Source organism: Nyctereutes procyonoides, unplaced genomic scaffold (genome assembly GCF_905146905.1).
Source record: "Nyctereutes procyonoides isolate TBG_1078 unplaced genomic scaffold, NYPRO_anot_genome, whole genome shotgun sequence".
Lineage (NCBI taxonomy): Eukaryota > Metazoa > Chordata > Mammalia > Carnivora > Canidae > Nyctereutes > Nyctereutes procyonoides.
Window position 1 is genome coordinate 72,887,709 of NW_026575125.1, and position 22,070 is coordinate 72,909,778.

Here is a 22,070-nt window from a genome sequence, read left to right on the forward strand (position 1 = left end):
TTTTGCCCAGTTTATGGGTATGTTTTGGCCTCAAAAAATCAGTGAGAGCCATTCAATTTACCTTTCCACTTTAATTCCTAGTCTAGTAAGAGATTAAATTAGGACTAGGCTCAGGTCTCATACTAACCTTGTTGCTGTTTTAGCCAGTTTCTTTAAGACTCACGGATTCCTTAAAGTTAGAAATCTTTACGTGTTGCCTGGTGGGTTACATGCAAGGTGCCACATTTAGCTTAGGACATAGCTTTCTAGCAAACTCTGGAAGATATGAATGCTCACGCTCGGGAAAAGAGGGCAGATCCAGCCAACCTTTCCTCCCACCCCAGAGCTTCACCTGGAAAAAGCGACAGCTTCAGAAGTCATAGACTCAATAACCTAAGTCTCTTGTCCAGCAAGGTTATCAGCCCTTATTGCGAAGTTTGCAGTTTCATATTTTCCTATGGATCAAAGTCCTGACACTTGCAGTCAGTTTGGGCAGAATTATCACTATAAATACTCTTGTTAAATTCAGGAATCAAGACACTAGTTAGGCTTTTCGCAAAATGTCCAATGCAAACAGAATCAGGACAGTGGGAACCGCAGCCAATCAGCTAGCTCCAGCAGCAACGGCCCACAGGCCGCGGGTCCCCTGCGGGAGGCGGGCGGGGCGAGCGGTTCTCCACGCTTGGGTCTGCGTCAGCGTCGCTGCGCGCGCGCCTCCTCGCGCTGTTGAGTTGTAACCCAACCAATCAAGTTTCGGCAGGGCGAGCTGTTCTGCCTAGTGCAACCTGGGTGTCTGCAGAAACGCATGCGCGGGGCGGGCCCATTCATTTGAATCCCGGCGGCGGTGTTTGGATTCCGGATTCGGAGGCTTTGGGACGGTGGAGTGTGTTCTGTGAGGTACTCTTAAAGACCGCGCGAAATGGGGGCTCTCAGCGAAATGGGGGCTCTTGATTTCTGAGCAGGACTCTCCTGCAAGATGTGGCCGAGGTCGAATTTTTCCTCCGCTTAGGAATCTGCGCAGTGGGTCCTTCGTCGTGCCCGAGTTCGCTCTCAGCTGGGGCGGAACGAGAAGGTCTGGGTTCTTGGGAAGCGATGGGACGGTTCAACCGGATGGGGTTAGAAGCTGCTCTCCCGCCCCCCCTTTTTTTGGACCCCAGGAAACTACTCGGAACCATTGGGTTAGATATACATATTGCTCTCCTGCTTTGGCCTCGTATGTTCCAGGGAGATGGGATTGAGTAACTCAATCCAACCATTTCCTTAGTTTTTCCCATTTGAAGCCACAACTTAAAAAGTCTTTCTGGGTTCCTCTCTTTCCTTTTTCCTACACCCAGTTCTTTTATCACGGCCTTGCCCCAGTCTACCACCAAAACGCATCAGTCGTTTTCTGCCTCTTCCACCGTCATCCTAGGCCTAGTTCAGGCTACAGTCCTATTTCTTCTGGACTTGTGCAAGACTTTTTTTTTTAATTCATCTGTTTTCATTCCTTGGCCTCTAACACTCTATTCTCTCTCTTTTTTTAAAGATTTTATTTATTCATGAGAGACACAGAGAGAGGCAGAGGGAGAAGCAGGCTCCATGCAGGGAGCCCGACGTGGGACTTGATCCTGGGTCTCCAGGATCACAACCTGGGCTGAAGGTAGCGCTAAACCGCTGAGCCACCCGGACTGCCCAAACCTTTTATTCTCTACCCTGCAGCGAAACCGGTCTTAATGGGGCAGCCTGAGTGGCTCAGCGGTTTAGCGCCGCCTTCGGCCCAGGGAGTGCCTTGGAGACTCGGGATCCCTGCATGGGGTCTGCTTCTCCCTCTGCCTGTGTCTCTGCCTCTTTTTCTCTGTGTGTCTCTCATGAATAAATAAAATCTTAAAAAAAACGATCTTAAAACAAATCAGATGATATCACTCCCCTGTCTCACACTCCTTCCCACCCTACCCCCCATAAGTTTCATGAGAGTTTCAAGAAACCTTGACTGGTTATTCTATCCCTAGTAACTAGAACCATGCTCTGCTTATAGATGATTATTTATCGAATTAGTGAATTAACTAATGAAGAATGATTCTATTGTGAGAATCCTTAGTTTGGTCACCAGTTTGACTTTTGAACTATGCAGTTTTAACTTAGCACTCACAAAGTGGAGAGCATAAAAGATTAAAAGCAAAATCAAGGAGGGTGCTGAAAAATAAGGAGTGAGTGGGAAAAGATAGATTGAACATATGAGATGGACTAGTTTTGGGCTTGATTATGTGATAGAACTACTTTAAGAAAACTTGCTGTGTTGCTTTGTACTCTTTTTTCCACAAGAAGTCCAGTTCAACTGGTGAACGTTATGCTGGAGCGTTGTTTCTCCCTTTTTCTTTTTATGTCAAAGGCTTCTGTGAAAGTTAGCCTTTTTTAAAGTATTTTTTTTTAAAGTTAGCCTTTTTGTTGCCTGGATTGTTGTCAGGGCTTTTGTGTGTGTGTGTGTGTGTGTGTGTGTACATACTGTTTGTATGCTATTCCCAACTAGATAAGGCAGATATGGTTCCTGTATTTATGGAGTAAAAAGGGATGGTTTGCCTATTTAATGGTAACTTGATACTTGTTTCTGTATAGAACTTGTGCAATAATGTCACCTCAAAAGAGAGTTAAGAACTCTCAGGTGCAAAAAAGGACTTCACAAGTTAGTGGTAATTATCCGACTAATCTCTTGGCCTGGGAAGAAAAAGAGGACCTGAATGACTCAAAGTACAGCTTGAAATGTGGACAAAACAATCCAGTGGAAGATTATGGACATGCTGATGATCAAGCAGAAGATGCCCTACAAATAGCAGTGAGATACTTTGAGAAAGGTAAGACAGATAATTTTCCATATGAAAGTTCTATTTCTGTAAAAATGTCCTCAACTTTTTCTTTTTTTAAATTTTTTATTTTCTTTTTTTATGATAGTCACAGAGAGAGAGAGAGAGAGAGAGAGAGAGAGAGAGGCAGAGAGGCAGAGGCAGAGACACAGGCAGAGGGAGAAGCAGGCTCCATGCACCGGGAGCCCAACGTGGGATTCGATCCCGGGTCTCCAGGATCGCGCCCTGGGCCAAAGGCAGGCGCTAAACCGCTGCGCCACCCAGGGATCCCTTTTTTTTTAAATTTTTTCTTTTATTTATTTATTTTTTTAAAAGATTTTATTTATTTATTCATGAGAGATACACAGAGAGAGAGGCAGAGACACAGGCCGAGGGAGAAGCAGGCTCCATGCAGGGGGCCCGACGTGGGACTCGATCCCTGGTCTCCAGGATCACGCCCTGGGCCGAAGGCAGACGCTCCACCACTGAGCCACCCTTTTTCTTTTATTTTAATGATTTTATTTATTCATTCATGAGAGACACACAGAGAGAGGCGGAGACACAGGCAGAGGAAGCAGGCTACTCACAGGGAGCCCAATGTGGGACTCGATCCTGGATCCCGGGATCATGTCCTGAGCCAAAGGCAAACTCTCAACTGCTGAGTCACCCAGGCTCTGAACTGCTAAGTCACCCAGGCGTCCCTATGTTAGACTTTTTCTTATGGATTTTAAAGGAAAGCATATTTTTGCTCATTCATGCTTTTGTTTATTTAATAGGCATTTATTGAGCACTTCCTAATATCAGTCAGTATGCCAGGTACTAGGGATACAACAAAGCAAATTCTTGGCAGCGTGGTTCCAAGATGCTGCACATTGGGATCATCTGAGAATCTTTAAAAAGCACTGATGCCTGGCATCTACTCTTAGATATTCTGATTTATTGCCATGGAATGCAGTCTGGCGTCAGGATTTTTAAAAGGCTCTCTAGGTGATTCCATTTTGCAGCAAAGTTTGGGAACTACTGTCTTAGTATTGAATTGGCTTATAGTCTCAGTTCAGTGCTTTTAATTAGTTTAGAGCAGAGATGATGCCAAGGCATGATTCAGTTTTCCTCACTGAAGGTGCTGTTGCTCTATTGCTGTTAAATATTCTACAATTTTAAAGGCTTTGAAGGGTTTGGGGGAAGGCATTTTTACCATAGAGCTGTTTCTTTTAGGAGCACCTGAGTGGTTCAGTTGGTTAAGCATCGGCTCTCTCTACATCTCAGCTTAGGTCTTGATCTCAGGGTTTTGAGTTCAAGCCCATTGTTGGGCTCTGAGGTGGGTGTGGAGCCTACTTAAAGAAAAAAAAGCAATTTCTTTGAAGTATCCCAAGTTGTAACTGTTGGGGTTGAGGACTGAAAGAATTTTAAAGGTCCCACTATTTATTTTTATTCCTTTTTCCAGGACCTGTTAAAACTTCACAGAATAAAGATAAAATCTTGGAAGAACACTTGAAAACTGTGGAAAATGTGGCTTTGAAGAATGGGTTAGCTCCAGAAGGAATTGACATTCTATTAAATGTGGCACTCAGTGGCAAATTTGGTATGTCAAGGGGATACATTTGTTATCAGTTTGCTATTAGTTTTGCCTTCCAGACTTTGAAATAGATTATTTATTGGAATCAGTTGCAGTTCTTTGTTTGTACTAGTCTTTTCATAAATCAATCTGGTAAGATTATAAAATGAGCTTTTCTTGTGTTCAGGCTACCCTTATGGACCAAAAGTTTTTGTGTACATATGCTGAGAATGGTCATCACATATCTTTACAAATAGAATATATAGACTCTTGACACCAAATACATGGGAGTCATTTTTAGTATTTCTCTTAAGCATAGATAAGGCAGCTTAAGAGATCACTAGTCTACTTCATTGCTTTTAGGTTAACTTACCTGTGGCAAGTCCCTTTGGAAACTCCATTCCAGTTTCTATGACCTTAACAGTCAAAATGCTTTTTCTTTTGTGGAAATGCTTCCTTTCCTGTTCTAAGTGCATTTCAAATGGAGGGGAGGAGGTTCTTGTAAAGAAAGAACACCTGGCCAGTATTCTTTTTACTTGAGAAGAACCTTTTAACCTACTCCAACCCAAATTCAGATGCGGAAGGTGTTTTAGACCTTGAACATCCTCATTTTAAAGTGAGGAAACTGAGACCCAGAGTGGATAGAGACTTATTTTTTTAAAAAATATTTTATTTATTTATTCATAAGATACGCAGAGAGAGAGGGACAGAGACACAGGCAGAAGTACGAGCAGGCTCCATGCAGGGAGCCCAATGTGGGACCCCATCCAAGGACCCCAGGATCATGCCCTGAGGCGAAGGCAGACATTCAACCGCTGAGCCACCCAGGCATCCCTAGAGACTTGTTTAGTGTCGGAGCTAGAACTGGGGAACTCAGATCTCCTGATTCCCCTTCTAGTGTTTAATACCGCACATACTGCTACTGGATTTTCGTTTTGTTTTTTTTTTTTTTTAATAATTAAGACATCCATCAAAACTGGATGCTTTAGGGCAGCCCGGGTGGCTCAGCGGTTTAGCGCCGCCTTCAGCCCGGGGCGTGATCCTGGAGTCCCGGGATTGAGTCCCGTGTCGGGCTCCCTGCATGGAGCCTGCTTCTCCCTCTGCCTGTGTCTCTGCCTCTCTCTCGCTCTCTGTGTGTCTCTCATGAATAAATAAATAAAATCTTAAAAAAAACTGGATGCTTTATATACTATTTCCTGGCCCTTGCATATTAGGTTCCTTTGTGTATACCCTGGCATCATGTTTTGCATGGGTGTGTATTTTAAAGCAACAACACATTACTGGCCAAATTCAAAATATGACTCTCAGGTATTTTATTTCTCTACTTTTACCTGATTAGTTATCTGTTTGTTTTCCTACAAAGTGAAATTTGACCTGATAAAATTTGCTCTTCTTCTATTAGGTGGTTTCAGATTGTTTGGTTCTAATATCTTTCCAGAACCTATGTTTAACTGATCACTCTCTATTAAGAATTCTCTCTCTTCCCTTCTCCTCTTAAAACATATATGGAATGTACAAGTGTTTTTGATTTTGGAATTTTTCTTTTTTGACATCTCAGAAGTTAATGGTTAAAAGGTTTTCATGATGTTTGCCAGGTCTGTGGCAAATGCATGCCTCAGCCTTGGAAACTTGTGTATAACAATTTAAAAAATAATCTCTGGCTTTCTATTCTAACTTTTCATTTTTCTGTTAAGCTGGAATTGGTGATGTCAAATATGACCTTAATTGTTTTTCTCCTTTTAGTTATTTCTAGTGATATTTCTAGTGATATATTCCATCACTACTATATCTTTACATGTAGCTCTTTTGATAAATTGAAATTCATATTCAGGGGCAGGTGTGCTTGAAATGTCATAACTAAGTACAAAAAGACTTCAGACAATTTAGAAATTAAAAAGTCGCTTGGAAATAAGTATTGAGTCCGTACTGAATTCACCCTTTGAGTTTGGTACATGTGTGAAGTCTTAGTGGTGAGACTCTTAAACTTTAGAAGGGTTAGGGGATGGGAGTGGGGGAGAAAAGAAAATGAAAACAAGAAACCATAGTGGAATACAGAAATATTTATTCTTACAATTCTTTGCCTGCCATCACAACTTCCTTCCTTCTCCACAGAATAATGGAATAGAAATTGAGATATATGTAGGATGAGTAAATTTACAGATCAAATGTACCTCATGATGATTATAGTTAATGATATTGCATTGAATACTGCAGTTTGGAAGAGAGTAGGTTTCAGGTGCCCTCACCAGACACAAAAAATGGTAACAGTGTGAGAAGATAATATATAAATCAACATGACTTCAGTAATTATTTCACTATGTATATTATATCATATCATCATGTTATACATATTAAATATACACATTTTTTATTTAAAAAAATAGAATGAGAGTTCCTTACCCTCAGGAAGAAAAAGATGTGTGTAAGATGTTTCTGAGAATGCTACTTGCAGGCAAGTTAGGATCAGTGTTAATTCAGTGAATGGATGTGATCATCATGCTATAATGCATATAAAAGTGTTTTAAGACGTGTAAAAAAATAAAGACATGTGTAAGATGTTTCTAAGAATGCTACTTGCAGAAGTTGAGAACAGTATTAAAGTGAATGGATGTGATCAGCACACTGCAATGCATGTAAAAGGGTGGTTAAAGACCATGGATCCAAGATGTTTTTGAGAATTCTATTTGCAGGAGAAGTTAAAAACTGTTTTTTCAGTGAGCGGTTGTGATCACCACATTATAATGCAAATGAAACCATGTTTACATACCAAAACAAATAAATAAGATAGACATTTAATTCTTGAAGCCTTAATAAGCAGAAATTGATATAGGGTGTATACAAAGCTATTTGCAGCATCACTTTTAGTATCAGATGGGAGAATACCATAGAAGCCAGAGAGTATGATGGAAAGATTGGACCAGGATAGAATGATATTACTGCCAGCTAATTCCAAGAATAGCTATTCTATTCTACTCTCTTCCCCACTTTTTGGGAGGGATGGAGACTACAAATATATTTAATTATTTATTCTTTAATGGAGCAGCTCATGCAAGCTGTCACTAGCTTTATTTTTTTTAAAGATATTTATTTATTTATTTATTTATTTATTTATTTATTTATTTATTTATTTATTTGACACAGAGAGAACCAGAAGGGGAATAGCAGGCAGAGAGAGAGGGATAAGCAGACTCTCTACTGAGGAGGGAGCCCAATGTGGGGCTCAATCCCAGGACCCTGAGATCATGACTTGAGTCAAAATCAGATGCTTAACCAACTGAGCCCCCCAGGCACCCCTGTTGGAAGCTTTGAATAAGTCAGAATCTATTGTGCCATTAAAAAAAATAGTAACAAAAAATAATTTTGGAGTGCCTGGTTGCTCAGTTGGTTAAGTGTCTGACTCTTGGTTTTGGCTTAGGTCATTATCTCAGGGTCCTGGGATTGATCCCTGTGTAGGGCTCTGCCCTCAGCAGGGAGTCTACTTGAGTATTTCTCTCCCTCTCCCTCTGCCCCTCCCCCAATCACAGGTGCTTTCTCTCTCTCGGAAATAAATAAATACATCTTTAAAAAATAATCTTTGAAATTTTCCTAGGGCTTTTTTTGAAGTATAATTCACATACCATAGAATTCACTGTTTTAGTTTATTTTTTAATTTATTTTTAAAATTTATTTATTTATTCATGAGAGACACAGAGAGAGAGGGGCAGAGACACAGGCAGAGGGAGAAGCAGGCTCCATGCAGGGATCCCAACATGGGACTCAATCCCGGGTCTCCAGGATCACGCTCTAAGCCGAAGATAGAGGCTCAACCACTGTGGCTCAAGCAGGCATCCCAAATTCACTCTTTTAAAGCATGCAATTCAGGATTTTTTTTAGCATATTCAGGATTGTACAGCCATCACAACTCTAATTCCTAAATAACTTCATCACCCTTAAAAGGAACCCCATAATCATCCTTCCTTTTTATTTTTTATTTTTTTTAAGATTTTTTAGAAATTTTTTTCAAGATTTTATGTATTTATTCATGAGAGACAGAGAGAGAGAGAGAGGCGGAGACACAGGCAGAGGGAGAAGCAGGCTCCATGCAGGGAGCCCGATGTGGGACTCGATCCCAAGACTCCAGGATCATGCCCTGGGCTGAAGCCAAATGCCAAACCACTGAGCCACCCAGGGATCCCTCATCCTTCATTTTTAAATAGAAATATAGGGCCAAAGAATTTGCTGTATAATTTATTTTTTAATTTTTAAAAAATATTTATTTATTTATTTATTCATGAGAGACACACACAGAGAGAGAGGCAGAGACGTAGGCAGAGGGAGAAGCAGGCTCCACGCAGGGAGTCCGATGTGGGACTCGGTCCTGGGTCTCCGGGATCATGACCTGAGCGGAAGGCAGACACTCAACCACTGAGCCACCCAGGCATCCTTGCTGTATAGTTTATATTAGAACTCAAAGTTACATTTTTGTTTGAAACTATGTTTTGTAATGATGATAAGAGATATGTCAAATATTATTCACTTTTTTATTGCCTTCAGTCTAAAGTGAGATTTTTAGGACTAAGAGTGAACAATAGTAAAGGAACAATCAAGATTCTAAAATGTAGTTTAATTTGGAGTTTTTCTGCTTTCTAGGGAGTGCTGTAAACACTCGGATATTGAAGTGTATGATTCCAACAACTCTAATATCAGAACATTCTGTGGTTAAGGCAGTCTCCTGGCTTTGTGTTGGCAAGTGTTCTGGTAGCACCAAGGTAATCTTTTTAAACAGTTTGTTGATAAGTCCTTCAGAACCACTTAAGGGCTGGCAAGGAAGAGCCACTTATGGAGTAATGGCAGTGACCTTTTGTGCAAAGCCTGTAGTTTTGGAACAATATAGCTTGATGCAAGGATTTTGCTCAAGCAGAAATTTTTACTGTGAAATAAAATCTGTTATCCTGCTTTGTGCTAGAAGCTTCGAAAACAGCCCTGAGTGGGGAATTAAGCTCTCCCCTATGCCAGTTATATTTCTCTAAAGATAAGCATTTTTGTCTCTCAATAGGTACTTTTTTATCGTTGGCTGGTTGCAATGTTTGACTTCATTGATCACAAGGAGGAAATTAACTTGCTCTATGGCTTCTTTTTTGCTTCATTGCAAGATGATGCACTGGTAAGTAAAAATTGGACATCATGCATCGATCAAATGGTATGCTCTTATATATTGATGGACCATTTTTGCTTCAAAATGCCACATGATGTATTTTTCCTTATTTTATTTATTTTTTTTCCTTATTTTAAAATACCTCAGATATATAGAAAAGTATAAAGTATAACATAATAAACACACTTGCACCTGTCTTTCATATTAATAAATATAACATTTTTACCATATTTGATTTATATCTTTTAAGAAAATAAAAATGTTACAGATTGAATTGAGTCCACATTGGAGTCTCTGCTAATTTAGAGCAGTGGTTGCCATATTTTCCCTTTAAAACCACTTCAGCACGGTCCTATGGGTCACTTATTCTACATTTTCTTGATTAACACAGCAAAAACCTCATCAGAATTAATGAGAAGGAGAGGATTGCTTTTGATGAGATGCCAGTGGACTGATTTTGATTAAATAGCGTAATTATTCCCATTGAAAACATTAATAACTCTAAGAAATCAATCTACTACCCACCTGGAAGACTTTCAAGGGCCATCAGTAGTTCATATACCATGTGAATCATTCATTTAATCAAATTCCTCTTGCCTTTGGAAAGGAAATTCATTCATTGGTTTCATTTTCAAAAATTGATGTTTTCACTGTGTTTGTTGCCTTGTATTAGGTGCTGTAGAAGATTCAAAGTTTTGGGGTGCTGAGTGGTTCTGTTGTTTAAGTGTCAGACTCTTGATCTCAGCTCAGGTCTTGATCTCAGGGTTGTGAGTTCAAGCCCCACATTGGGCTCCACACCGGGTGTAGAACCTACTTAAAAAATAGTTAAAAAAAAAAAGTTTAGCAGAGAGTTTCTGCTAAACTGTAAACCTGTGATTAGAAAAAGCATCATAAATAAAGTATTTGGGAATCGAGCTTGGCCTTGAAGGTACAATAGGATTTGAGATTTGATGAAAGAAAATAATATATATATTTTAAAGATTTTATTTATTTATTCATAAGAGACCGAGAGAGAGAGACAGAGACACAGGCAGAGGGAGAAGCAGGCTCCATGCAGAGAGCCTGATGTGGGACTTGATCCCGGGACCTTGGGACCACGCTCTGAGCCGAAGGCAGACGCTCAACTGCTGAGCCACCCAAGCATCCTAAGAAAATAATACCTTATATGACAGGAATATTTCAAGCAAAGTTGTGAGCTTTGTAAATTTTGTTTTCAGAGACCTTAAATAGATGAGACTGACTTAATTACAGTTGTGTCAGGGAGTGATGGAAGGTAAGGCTGAAAAAGTTAGGTAAAGGAAAGATTGTAGAGATCTTTGAAGGTGATGCTAAGGAATTTGGACTTTATCCTCTATCCAATGGGGAAATCACTGATAATTTTTGGGCAGAACCTGTTGAAAGCAGAATTGTAGAAGTTGTGTTTAGTAATGTCAAACAATATGAGTAAGCAAAGTGTTAAGAAGAATAGTTAGGAGACTAACATGATAATCCAGATGTAACCATCATGAAGTTCTAGACTAGCAATTCTCAAATATGACCTGTGGACCCCTTGAGGCTCCCTGATCCAGGGGTTATGAGAGGTCAGAATTATTTTCATAGCAATATCAAGATTGTTACCTGCTATTTTCATTGAGTTGACATTTGCACTGATGGTGCTAAAGTAACGGTGAATAAAACTGCTGAATAAAACAAGAATCAGGGCAGTGGGACCACACTGTATTAATGGTCATTTTATTCTTTGCTATAGTAAAAAACAAAAATGTTAGTTTCTGCAATGTCCCAAATGAAGCGGTAAAAATTAATACATTAATTTCATCAAATTTCAACCTTTGAGACATGTCTTTAATATTCTGTGTCATGAAATAGAAAGTACAAATAAATCTGTATACTAAACTGCAGTTGTCCTCAGGAAAAGCACTTGTATCATTGAGTTGTGAGCTAAACTAGCTGCTTTCTTCATGGAATAACATTTTTACTTAAAAGAATGACTGACATATAAACTATGGTTATTCAGACATGGTTATTTGGCAGATGTTTTCTCAAAAATGAAAAGCCAGCCTGTCATTTCAAAGAAAACAACTCACAGTATTTTTTGCCAATGATAAGGTTTGAGCTTTCAAGTGAAAATTATGAGTATGGGGAAAATTTGTATCTACCACTGTGAACTTGACAGCTTCCCAATACTTAAACTTTTCTGATGAGATTGGTAACAATATAAATGAATGTGACTTTTAGATATTGTATAATGAAATGTGTCAATATTTGGAAGGTTGATATAACTCAATGAACCAATATTTTCCAGATGACCAAGTATGATGTTGTAAAATTATGCACGGGTAAAAGATCCATTCAAAGTGCAAGATATGGGCAGCCCGGGTGGCTCAGTGGTTTAGTGCTGCTTCAGCCTAGGTGTGATCCTGGAGACCTGGGATTGAATCCCACGTCGGGCTCCCTGCATGGAAGCCTGCTTCTCCCTCTGCCTGTGTCTGTTCCTCTCTCTCTCTCTCTCTCTCTGCGTGTGTGTCTCTCATGAATAAATAAATAAAATCTTTAAAAAATAATAAAAAAATAAAATTCTCAAGTTCTTTAAAAAGTGCAAGATAGATCAATTTTTTAAAAAGATTTTATTTATTTATTCATGAGAGACACAGAGAGAAACAGAGAGGTAGAGACACAGGCAGAGGGAGAAGCAGACTCCATGCAGAGAGCCGATGTGGGACTCGATCCCGGGTCTCCAGGATCATGCCCTGGGCTGAAGGTGGCGCTAAACCACTGAGCCACCCGGGCTGCCCAAGATATATGAATTTTATGTGTGTGTGTGTGTGTGTGTGTGTGTGTGTGTATTTAACACTTTTTCAGTAGACTTTAATTTTTAAACATTTTTTCAATAGTTTTTATATAGCAATGAATTGTATTGGAACAGTACAAAGAGTTCATTGGTAAGGCTTCAGATTCTACATTGCAGCTAACCTTTAAGAGACTACTTATCAAAACTAATAAATACTTTATTGAAAAGGCTACTAAAATATTCCTCTTGTTCCAACTACATATCTGTGTGAGCTGGATTTTCTTCATGTACTTCAGTTAAAACAACAGGTTTAGTGCTAAAGTAGGGAATCTAGCTGTATCCAAATTTAAAAAGTTTTTATTTATTTATTCATGAGAGACAGAGAGAGAGAGGCAGAGACAAAGGCAGAGGGAGAAGCAGTCTTCATGCAGGGAGCCTGATGTGGGACTTGATCCCAGGACCCTGGGATCACAGATCATGACCAGAGCCAAAGGCAGACACTCAACCACTGAGCCATCCAGATGCCCCAGCTGTATCCTATTAAGTCAGAAACATCAAATAGAATTTAGAAATATAAAATTATGTCACTCTAGTCATTTTTGGGAAAACATAGTTGTTTTTCATAAGATATGTCATTTATGTTAATATGTAATGGCTTTATTTTTTAATGGATTAATAAACATTTTTAAGTTTCTCAGTTTTAATTTCTAATATGGTAAATATCTAGATATAATCCAGATAAACAAAAGCTTTTTGGGATCCTCTAATTTTAAGACTGTAAAGAGTCTCGAGACCAGAAAGTTTGAGAATTACTGTCCTAGTCTAAGGAGGTGGCAGTGGGAATGAAATAATAATAATTTATTCATAGACACAGAGACAGAGGCAGAGACATAGGCAGAGGGAGAAGCAGGCTCCACGCAGGGAGCCCTATGTGGGACTCCATCCCAGGTCTCCAGGATCACACCCCAGGCTGCAGGCAGCGCCAAACCGCTGTGCCACCGGGGCTGCCCAGATGATCCCAATTTTGTTGGCAACATCCAAAGAAAGCATCATAGTCAGGAGCCAGTCGAACATATGCTTTCCTCTCCATCAGGCCTGATCAAGGTGTTGATCTTGGCCACATCAATGTCATAGAGCTTCTTCACAGCCTGTTTGATCTGGTGCTTATTGGCCTTGAAATTCACAATGAATACAAGTGTGTTGTTGTCTTCTATTTTCTTCATGGCTGACTGTAGCCAGGGGGAACTTGATGATGGCATAGTGATCATGCTTGTTTCTCCTGGGGGCTCTCTTTCAAGGATATTTGGACTGCCTTCAGAGACGCAGGGTCTTGGGTCGTGGGAATGTAGGTGACGTGCAGATCTTCTGTTTTTTGGGACTGTGCACGCCTTTCAGCACCACTTTCTTAGCTTTCAAAGCCTTTGCTTTAGCTTCGGTTTCGGGAGGGGCAGGGGCTTCCTTCTTTGCCTTTGGCGCCATCTTCGTGAAAGGGCTAGATTTTATTTTTAAATCCTGTTTTATGCTTTTTTCTTTAACCTGAAGAATTATTTACCTGTGTAGTGATTATACATATAATAGGAGTAAATTCAAATATCTTATTTTGAGCTTTCTAAATGATCTACTGTTTTCCCTTCTTTCTCTCATTTTGGATTGATTGTGGTTTTCCTCCTATTTTTGTTTGAAAGTTAGTTATACATTCTGTGTATGTTCTTTTAGGTGTTATTGTACCTATTTTTAACATGCATATTTAGTGTAAAAATGTACAACAGTGTCACTTGTCTTACTATTTTTCTTTTGGCAAATATAGTTATTTTTCATAGAATATGTCATTTATGTTACCATGTAATGGTATATTATTTTTTAATGAATTAATAAGCATTTAAAATTTTCTCAGTTTTATTTTATTTATTTAAGGTTTCTATTTATTTATTTGAGACAGAGTGACAGAGAGCACAAACAGATGGAGGGGCAAAGGGAGAGGGAGAAGCAGGCTCCCCACTGAGCAGAGAGCCCGATATGGGGCTCTATCCAGGACCTTGGGATCATGACCTGAGCTGAAGGCAGACGCTTAACTGACTGAGCCACCCAGGCACCCCTCAGTTTTAATTGCCAATATGGTTTTTCTTAGAGTCTAAAGGTAACCAATATCTTTACCTTCTTCTTAAATGAGGCAAAGACCTTAGAATGCTTTAGCTCTGATCATAGCCCTCCTAGATTATATACTATTATCTGGTTTTAGTTCTAGCTTGTTTTTCTCCATTCTTCACATACATTTGAAGTAGGCATTGTTATTATCTTCACAGTTGACTTTTGTTGTTGTTGTTGTTGTTAAAGATTTTATTTATTTATTCAGAGACATATGAGACAGAGAGAGAGAGAGGCAGAGACACAGGTAGAGGGAAGAGAAGCAGGCTCCGTGCAAGGTAGACCCTCAACCGCTGAGCCACCCAGGCGTCCCAAACATTTGTTTGAATTTGCCCACATAGGGGCACTTGATGGGATGAGCACTGGGTGTTATGCTATATGTTGGCAAATTGAACTCCAATAAACTCCAATATGTTTTGCCCACTTACTTACCTCATGCTCACCATTTGTTTTGCATCTCAGACCTCCAATCTGAGATCATTTTCCTGTGTAGAAATGTATCCTTTAGAATATTCTTTCAGTGAAAATCTTTTGATAGTAAATTGTCTTTGTTTGAAAATGACTTTACATTGCTCTTGTTCTTGAAAGTTGGTTTTGCTGTGTGTAGAACTAGGGTAACAGTTAAATTCTCTCAGGACATTGACAGTATTCCATTGGCTCCTTTCCATTGCTGAGTCAGTCTAATTGTAATCTGTCATTTCTTCTTTTCACTTTGGATAAGTATTTTTAAAAAAGATTTTATTTATTCATTCATGAGAGACACACAGAGAGAGGCAGAGACACAGGCAGAGAGAGAAGCAGGCTCCATGCAGGAGCCTGATGTGGGACTCAATCCCGGGACTCCAGGATCATGCCCTGGGCCGAGGGCAGATGCTCAACCGCTGAGCCACCCACGCATCCCACACTTTGTATACTTTTAAAGAAGAGTTTTATTGAGATATAATTCATATATCATACAGTCTACCCACTCAAGGCATACAGTTCACTGGTTTTTAGTATGTTCACAGATATGTGCAACCATGAGAATAGTCAATTTTAGGACATTTTCATCACCTCAAAAATCCCATACCTATTAGCATTCCCCCATCTTCCTATTCAGGGATTCCTCAATAATTCCTTTTTTTAAAAAGATTTTATTTATTTATCCATAAGAGAGGCAGAGGGAGAAGCAGGCTCCATGCAGGGAGCCTGACATGGGACTCGATCCCATGACCCCAGGATCACGCCCTGGGCCAAAGGTGGCGCCAAACCGCTGAGCCACCCGGGCTGCCCACCTCAGTAATTCCTAATCTATTTTTTGTCTTTAAAGTTTTGTCTATTTTTAGGACACCTGGGTGGCTCAGTGGTTAAGCACCTGCCTTTGGTCCAGGGCGTGATCCTGGAGTCCTGGGATTGAGTCCCATATCGGGCTCCCTGCATGGAGCCTGCTTCTCTCTCCACCTATGTCTCTGCTCCCCCCTCTGTGTCTCTCATGAATAAGTAAATAAAGTTTTGCCTATTTTTTTTAAAGTTTTGCCTATTTTTTTTTTTTTTAGTTTTGCCTATTTTTAAATCTATTTTCTGTTTTCAGAGATGTGCCTATTTTGGACATCTCATATAAATGAAATCCTACATGGTCTTTTATGATTGGCTTCTTTTACTTAGCATAATGTTTTCAAGGTTTATCCATATTGTAGCATGTGTCAGTGCTTCATTTTTTAACCTGTTATATTTTTTCATAACTTAAAATTTACCACTTTAATTATTTTTAAGTGTATAATTCATTAGCATTAATTGTGTCACTACTGTTTCCAAAATTTTTTCTTTATCCTAAACGGAAACTCTACTCATTAAAAAGTAACTACACATTCCTCCTCCCTCGAAGCCTCTGGTAACTGATAATCTACTTTATGTCTCTGAATTTGCTAATTCTAGGTGCCTCCTATAAGTGGAATCATTCAATTTTTGTGTCTGGTTTCTTTCACTTAGTGTAATGTCTTAAAGTTTCATCCAACTTATAGCATGTGTCAGATTTTCATTAATTTTTATGACCAGATAATACTCCATTGTATGTATATACCACATTTTCTTCATCTGTTCACTCATTGATGGACTCTTGGGTTGTTTCCACCTTTTGGCTAATGTGAATAATGCTGCAATGAATATTGGCATATAAGTAACTGTTCAAGTCCCTGCTTTCAGTTCTTTTGTATATATATCTAGGAGTGGAGTTGCTGTATTATATATTAATTCTATGTTTAGAATTTTGAGGACTCGCCAAACTGTTTTCTACAGTTTGGACCTTTTTATGTTCCCACTAGCAGTGTATGAGGATTCCAGTTTCATCACATCCTCACAAACACATGTTATTTGTCTGACTTTTGGACTACAGCAATCCTACTGGATGTAAAGTGGTATTTCATTTTGGTTTTTGTTTGCATTTCTCTAATGATTAGTGGTGTTGAACATCTTTTCATGTGCTAATTGGCCATTTATGTATCTTTTTTGGAGAAATCCTTTGCCAATTTTTTAAATTGGGTTATCTTTTTATTACTGGGTTGTAAGTGTTCTTTCTGTATTTTTGGTACAAATCTCCAATCTGGTTTTTCTGGGAAGTACAACTAAGGTAGAAGCACTCTAAATTCTTCACTTGAGGTTTTCCAGGTCATACCACTAGTGTAAGTTCAAGCTGCAGACCTACATAGGACTGGTTTGTGGTTGCATATTATTTGGAGAGGCTTTATTTTCCTTTCATCCAAATTCAAGACTAAAACAGACAAGTTTACTTGCTGTCCCCTTCAGCACAGTGGGGTTTGTTTTTATTTCATATCCATACACTTAAGATGTAGCTCTTGAAGTTCTGAGGTTTTTAAAATATTTAATTTATTTATTTGATAGAGAGAGAGAGAGAGATCGTAAGAGCCTGAGCAGGGGAAGGGGGGTCAGGGGAGAAGAGAGGGAGTAGGAGAAGCAGGTTCCCTACTGAGCAGGGAGCCTGATGTGAGGCTTGATCCCAGGACCCTGAGATATGACCCAAGCTGAAGGCAGTCACTTAACAGCCACCCAGGTACCTCTATTCCCAGTTTTCTAATGGATCCCTTGCATAGTCCATACTTTGAGTGGGCCCTCAGCTTTACCATCTCCTACCTGGTTTCTACCTCCCTTTGTAGCTATTAAAGTTATAAGTTCAAGATTTTTAAGGTTTGGCAGAAATCTTGGGGAGAGAGCTTGTTCAGTATTCAATGTTTCCTCTTAAACTTTGTTTTTGGGAATTGCAGTTTCTTTGCTTTCATGCCAGCTCAGAAATGTACTTAAACAGCTGGATACAACGTAAGGAAACATTGTTGAGTTGGCAAGAAAGCAGGCAGGATCATTCAGGGTATCTAATATATAATGTTTCTATGAATGGTAATCAGGTTATTGGAATTGAGAAGGTCAATAAGCTTTAAGGCCAAGATGATTTGTTGATGTAAACATTAAAATCTTCTGGCATGTTACTGGGAATACGGTTGGAGTGGAAGACTGAATCAGATGCCTAAGTCTTCTATGAAATTTTGGAAGTTAATAAGAGGTTAGTAGTGAATATAGGTAAGTTGGAGATAGTGAGGTTGGATGAACTAAATGTCAAGGAAGTCTCTGTACAAGAATGAAAGAGTAGTACCTTGAAGTAACAAGAGAAAGTAAGAATGCTCATCCCTCTTGCTTTCTCTGTGGTACACAGGAGTGGATGAATAATTAGTATGACTCCCCCTTACCTTTGACCTCTCTCTTAACCTTATATTGTTTTTATTCATAAACCAACCAAATTGTAAAATAAATGAATTCTATGTTTAAACATACTTTGTAAAAAATTAAAAATACTAAAACATGCTTTCCCCTTTCTTGTAATAGCTTAATAGACTGAGACTGAATTCTTCCAGGCAGGAGCTGAGCCTTTTACAAACCAACAATTTAATAACACTGTTCATAGCACATAGAATGTAAACTTGATAAGAACAGGCTTTTTTGGTCTGTTTTGGACACTGCTCAATAAATATTTGTTTCATGAATGAATGAGTGAATGAATAGAAGGTACTCATAAATATTTGTCAAATCAATTGCAGTATACTTGAGTAGATTCATGATATTGATGGGTTTCTTGCTCATCTTGGCAAGAGGGAAGGGGATCTACTTTTTTCTCCCTTTTTCTGTCTTTTTTTTTTTTTTAAAGATTTTATCCATTCATAAGAGACACACAGAGAGAGGCAGAGACATAGGCAGAGGGAGAAGCAGGCTCCTCACAGGGAGCCTGATGCGGGACTTGATCCCCAGACCTCAGGCTCACAACCTGAGCCAAAGGCAGATGCTCAACCACTGAGCCACCCAGGCGCCCCTCCCTTTTTCTGTCTCTTAAAAATATTTATTGAAGTATGATATATGTAGAGAAAATAACCTATATCATAAGTGATGAGCTCAATTAATTTTCATAAACTGACCAAATTTGTGTAAATATCACCCAGATCAAGAAATAAGGAACCTAACTTTTAAAAGCATTACTTCAACAAGTCATTTTCATATAATTTGATGGGAGCCTGACTCCTTAGTGACTCAAGAGGCAAGTGGTTACTATTTGTCAGAAAGGCATTTGTAAAATCTTAGATACATAAGAGTTTTTCCTTTCTAGATGTGATTAAAAGAGAATATCAGATCTACTATAATGCTGGGGCCTAGAGCAAGTGATTGTGTGACGCTCATTTTATACCCAGCATGACAAATTGTGTTGCTAATATTTTATATCCTAGGGATGTGAGGTGCTGACTTTTTTACTGAAAGTTACTGTACTTTGTGTAGGATATATCAGACTTGGTCACAGTATGTCTTCTTTCCTTAAAAAAAAATCCTATATCTAAATTCATACTTCTTAAAAGTATGTCCAGAATCTGAACCTATTTCTAAGTAGAGGATAGGCAATATGGAATGCTGTACTTTAGACTTTACAGTTTAGATTCATGATTACCAAATACAAATTTGTTTAGAGAAAATCTTTGCTTTTGTTGTCTTATCTAGTTCCATTACATAATTTACTTTTTTGATTTCCTAATATTTGAAGCAAGTGTTGGCAAATTTTTTCGTAAAGTGCCAGGTACTAAATATATAGGTGTAAGGGCCATACTGTCTCTCTCACAACTGCTCACTCTGCTGGTGTACTGTGAAAGCAGCTATGGACAATATATAAATAAATGACTGTGGCAGTGTTCCAATAAAAGTTTATTTATAATAACCAGTGGTGAGCTAGATTTGACGTGCAGGTTGTTGTTTACTCATCTCTGTGGTAGATTATTTCCTTGTTCGATAAACAGATGTTCTTAATTTAATGATTTCCAATTTATGGAGTCTTTTTCTTTTATGTTTTATTTTGTGGCTATAATTTTATTTTCTTTTCTGAAAGAAAAAAAATGCCACTCTCTGGCATAAAGATTTTCTCCTATGGTTTCTTCTAAAACAGGTTGTGGCAAACTTTCCTGTAAAGGGCCAGATAATATTTTAGGGTATGTGGGCCATAAAGTCTCTGTCGGAACTACTCAGCTCTGCTATTGTAGTGAGAAAGCAGCTATAAATAATTCATAAATGAATGTGCATGGCTATGTTCTAATAAAGCTTGATTTACTAAAACATATGAACTATAGTTTGCTGATCCCTGGTCTAGAATAAAACCTGAACAAGTGGACGCTCAAAATGAGATGGTATAAAGGAACCATTCATTCAATAACTTCTGTGACAAATTTATTGAGTGTATGCTATTTGCTAAACAGAGCTAAGTGGTTAATTGTGGTAGGTCCACTCCTTAGAATATTAAGATCATTGAAAATGATCATTTGAAGACCAAACAACATGGGAAAATCATTTTAAGTGGGGAATCAAGATAGAAGTTTTAAATTTGTATCTTAATAAATATGGACTGGAAAGAAGACATGAATTTTTGTTAGGAGGATCTTTTTCTGTTTTTCTTTTTCTGTTTTTCAAATTGTCTGCAGTGTTTCTGTATTCCAAAAGTACTTAAAAATGGTATAATGAGATACCAATTAACACTATTGGTTTTTACTACTATTTTGTAATATGAAAAAGGAAAGCTTTAGAACTATTGTTCAATGAAATCCTTTTTACTTTTAATCAGTGTAAGATTGACATTCGAGGAAAATGTGTTGCCACTCTGTTCAAGATATATTGTCATTTCTCTTTTAAAAATTTTTATATTTTAACAGTGCCCTTATGCCTGCCATTTGTTATATTTACTTACCAAAAAAGAGAATGGTGAGTATTTTATTCCAGTTGTATTACAATTATTCTGTGGAATTAGCATTTGTATTGGCCTTTATAAAGCTAACTAGTAGCATTAGTTCTATGACAAGATTTTGTGGGACTTGTTTGTTAATACTTTTATCTTAGAGCATCTGCTTACTGTTTTAACTGAACAAGATGTTTATATTTTTGGTGTGTTGTAAGAAGATGCTTATATGAGCCACATGATTCGTTTTAATTCTGAACCCCATTCATTGTACTTTTATTTACCTTTTCTAGTCAAACCATTTCGCGTGAGAAAACTGCTTGATCTTCAGGCCAAAATGGTGAGTACTGAAAAGCCCTAAAATTGGTACTTTGTGTTAGGTACCGAACTGGGCTTTGGGGATATAAAATTAAATGAGTCATGATCTTCAAGGAACTTACTGTCTGGGGAGCTTAGTCAATAAAATAAAAAATCAGAATAAGACTGGGGTCAAGGAGGAGTGATGATGCTTGAGAGAAATTTTAAGAGATTAATAGGAATTGCCTGGGCCAAGAAGGAAGAGAAGGGTACCTCGGCAGAGGGAACAGCATAAGCAAAGACATGTAGATGGCAAACAGCAAAACTGTTTAGGGAACTGGGTTGCTAAGGCTAGAAACTAAGTGTTGAAGAGTAGTCAAAAATTACCACTCTATTAAAGTAAAATGGCTGGTTTGTGTTTTTGGTTATATTTTTGTGGATGTGATCTAGGAAAGCATTCCTTTCTGGACACATAAACTTCAGTATATTCTCTGACCATTATCTCTGTCCTTACAGTTCTCTTGTATTGTTATTTCCACTACACTTGTCTGGTAATAGAAGTCTGTGTAGCTTTGGATATAAAACAATAGGAAGTTATAGTGTCTATTCTAACTGCTGAAGCCCTGCATGATTTACCTAAAGACATTCAAATTTAATGAAAAACACAAACACGTGTGCACATTCATGCTTCTCCAGTGTGAGGTTTCCTGTTAGTGCAATTCAATGATTGTTCTTGTTTTACAACTCTGTTTTGGTTCAATCAGTTCAATATCTTCTCTTAGTTTTCTGAGGATATTAATGATAATGTTTCTGTCCAAATGGAGTTTTATTTCACAATAATATAAATTGTGAAAAAGTACATTTTCCCACATTAACAGCAAAGCCTTTCAAAGGAATACGAAAATTCTTAGCATAAATAAGATCTTACTGATTTGTATTAACTGAAACAACAACATATGTTCAAGTTTAGAGAATGATTTAGTACGTGATTGTATAAAAATTTTATTTTTATTTATTTATTTAGTATAAAAAATTTGTTTTTATAGTGATCTCTCCTTTCTCATTCATGATTTTATTAATTTGACTCTTCTCTCTCTTCTTTTGAATAAGGT

The 22,070-nt window shown here is 38.3% G+C and overlaps 1 protein-coding gene across 2 annotated transcripts in view; it reads left to right on the forward strand.

Moving 5' to 3' along the window:
• Positions 1 to 812: 812 nt before the first annotated feature.
• Positions 813 to 22,070, forward strand: part of CENPI (centromere protein I) — a 73,212-nt gene continuing 51,954 nt past the window's right edge. Inside the window, exons 1-7 of one of the 2 annotated variants that reach the window (XM_055338217.1) lie at positions 813 to 876; positions 2,572 to 2,807; positions 4,240 to 4,377; positions 8,980 to 9,098; positions 9,386 to 9,493; positions 20,639 to 20,687; positions 20,955 to 21,001. In XM_055338217.1, coding sequence (XP_055194192.1) covers positions 2,585 to 2,807; positions 4,240 to 4,377; positions 8,980 to 9,098; positions 9,386 to 9,493; positions 20,639 to 20,687; positions 20,955 to 21,001 — 684 coding nt within the window. In that variant the 5' untranslated portion in view covers positions 813 to 876; positions 2,572 to 2,584. Of the gene's footprint in view, positions 1,052 to 2,571; positions 2,808 to 4,239; positions 4,378 to 8,979; positions 9,099 to 9,385; positions 9,494 to 20,638; positions 20,688 to 20,954; positions 21,002 to 22,070 lie in introns of both variants that reach the window. The other variant, XM_055338218.1, reaches the window with a different exon arrangement.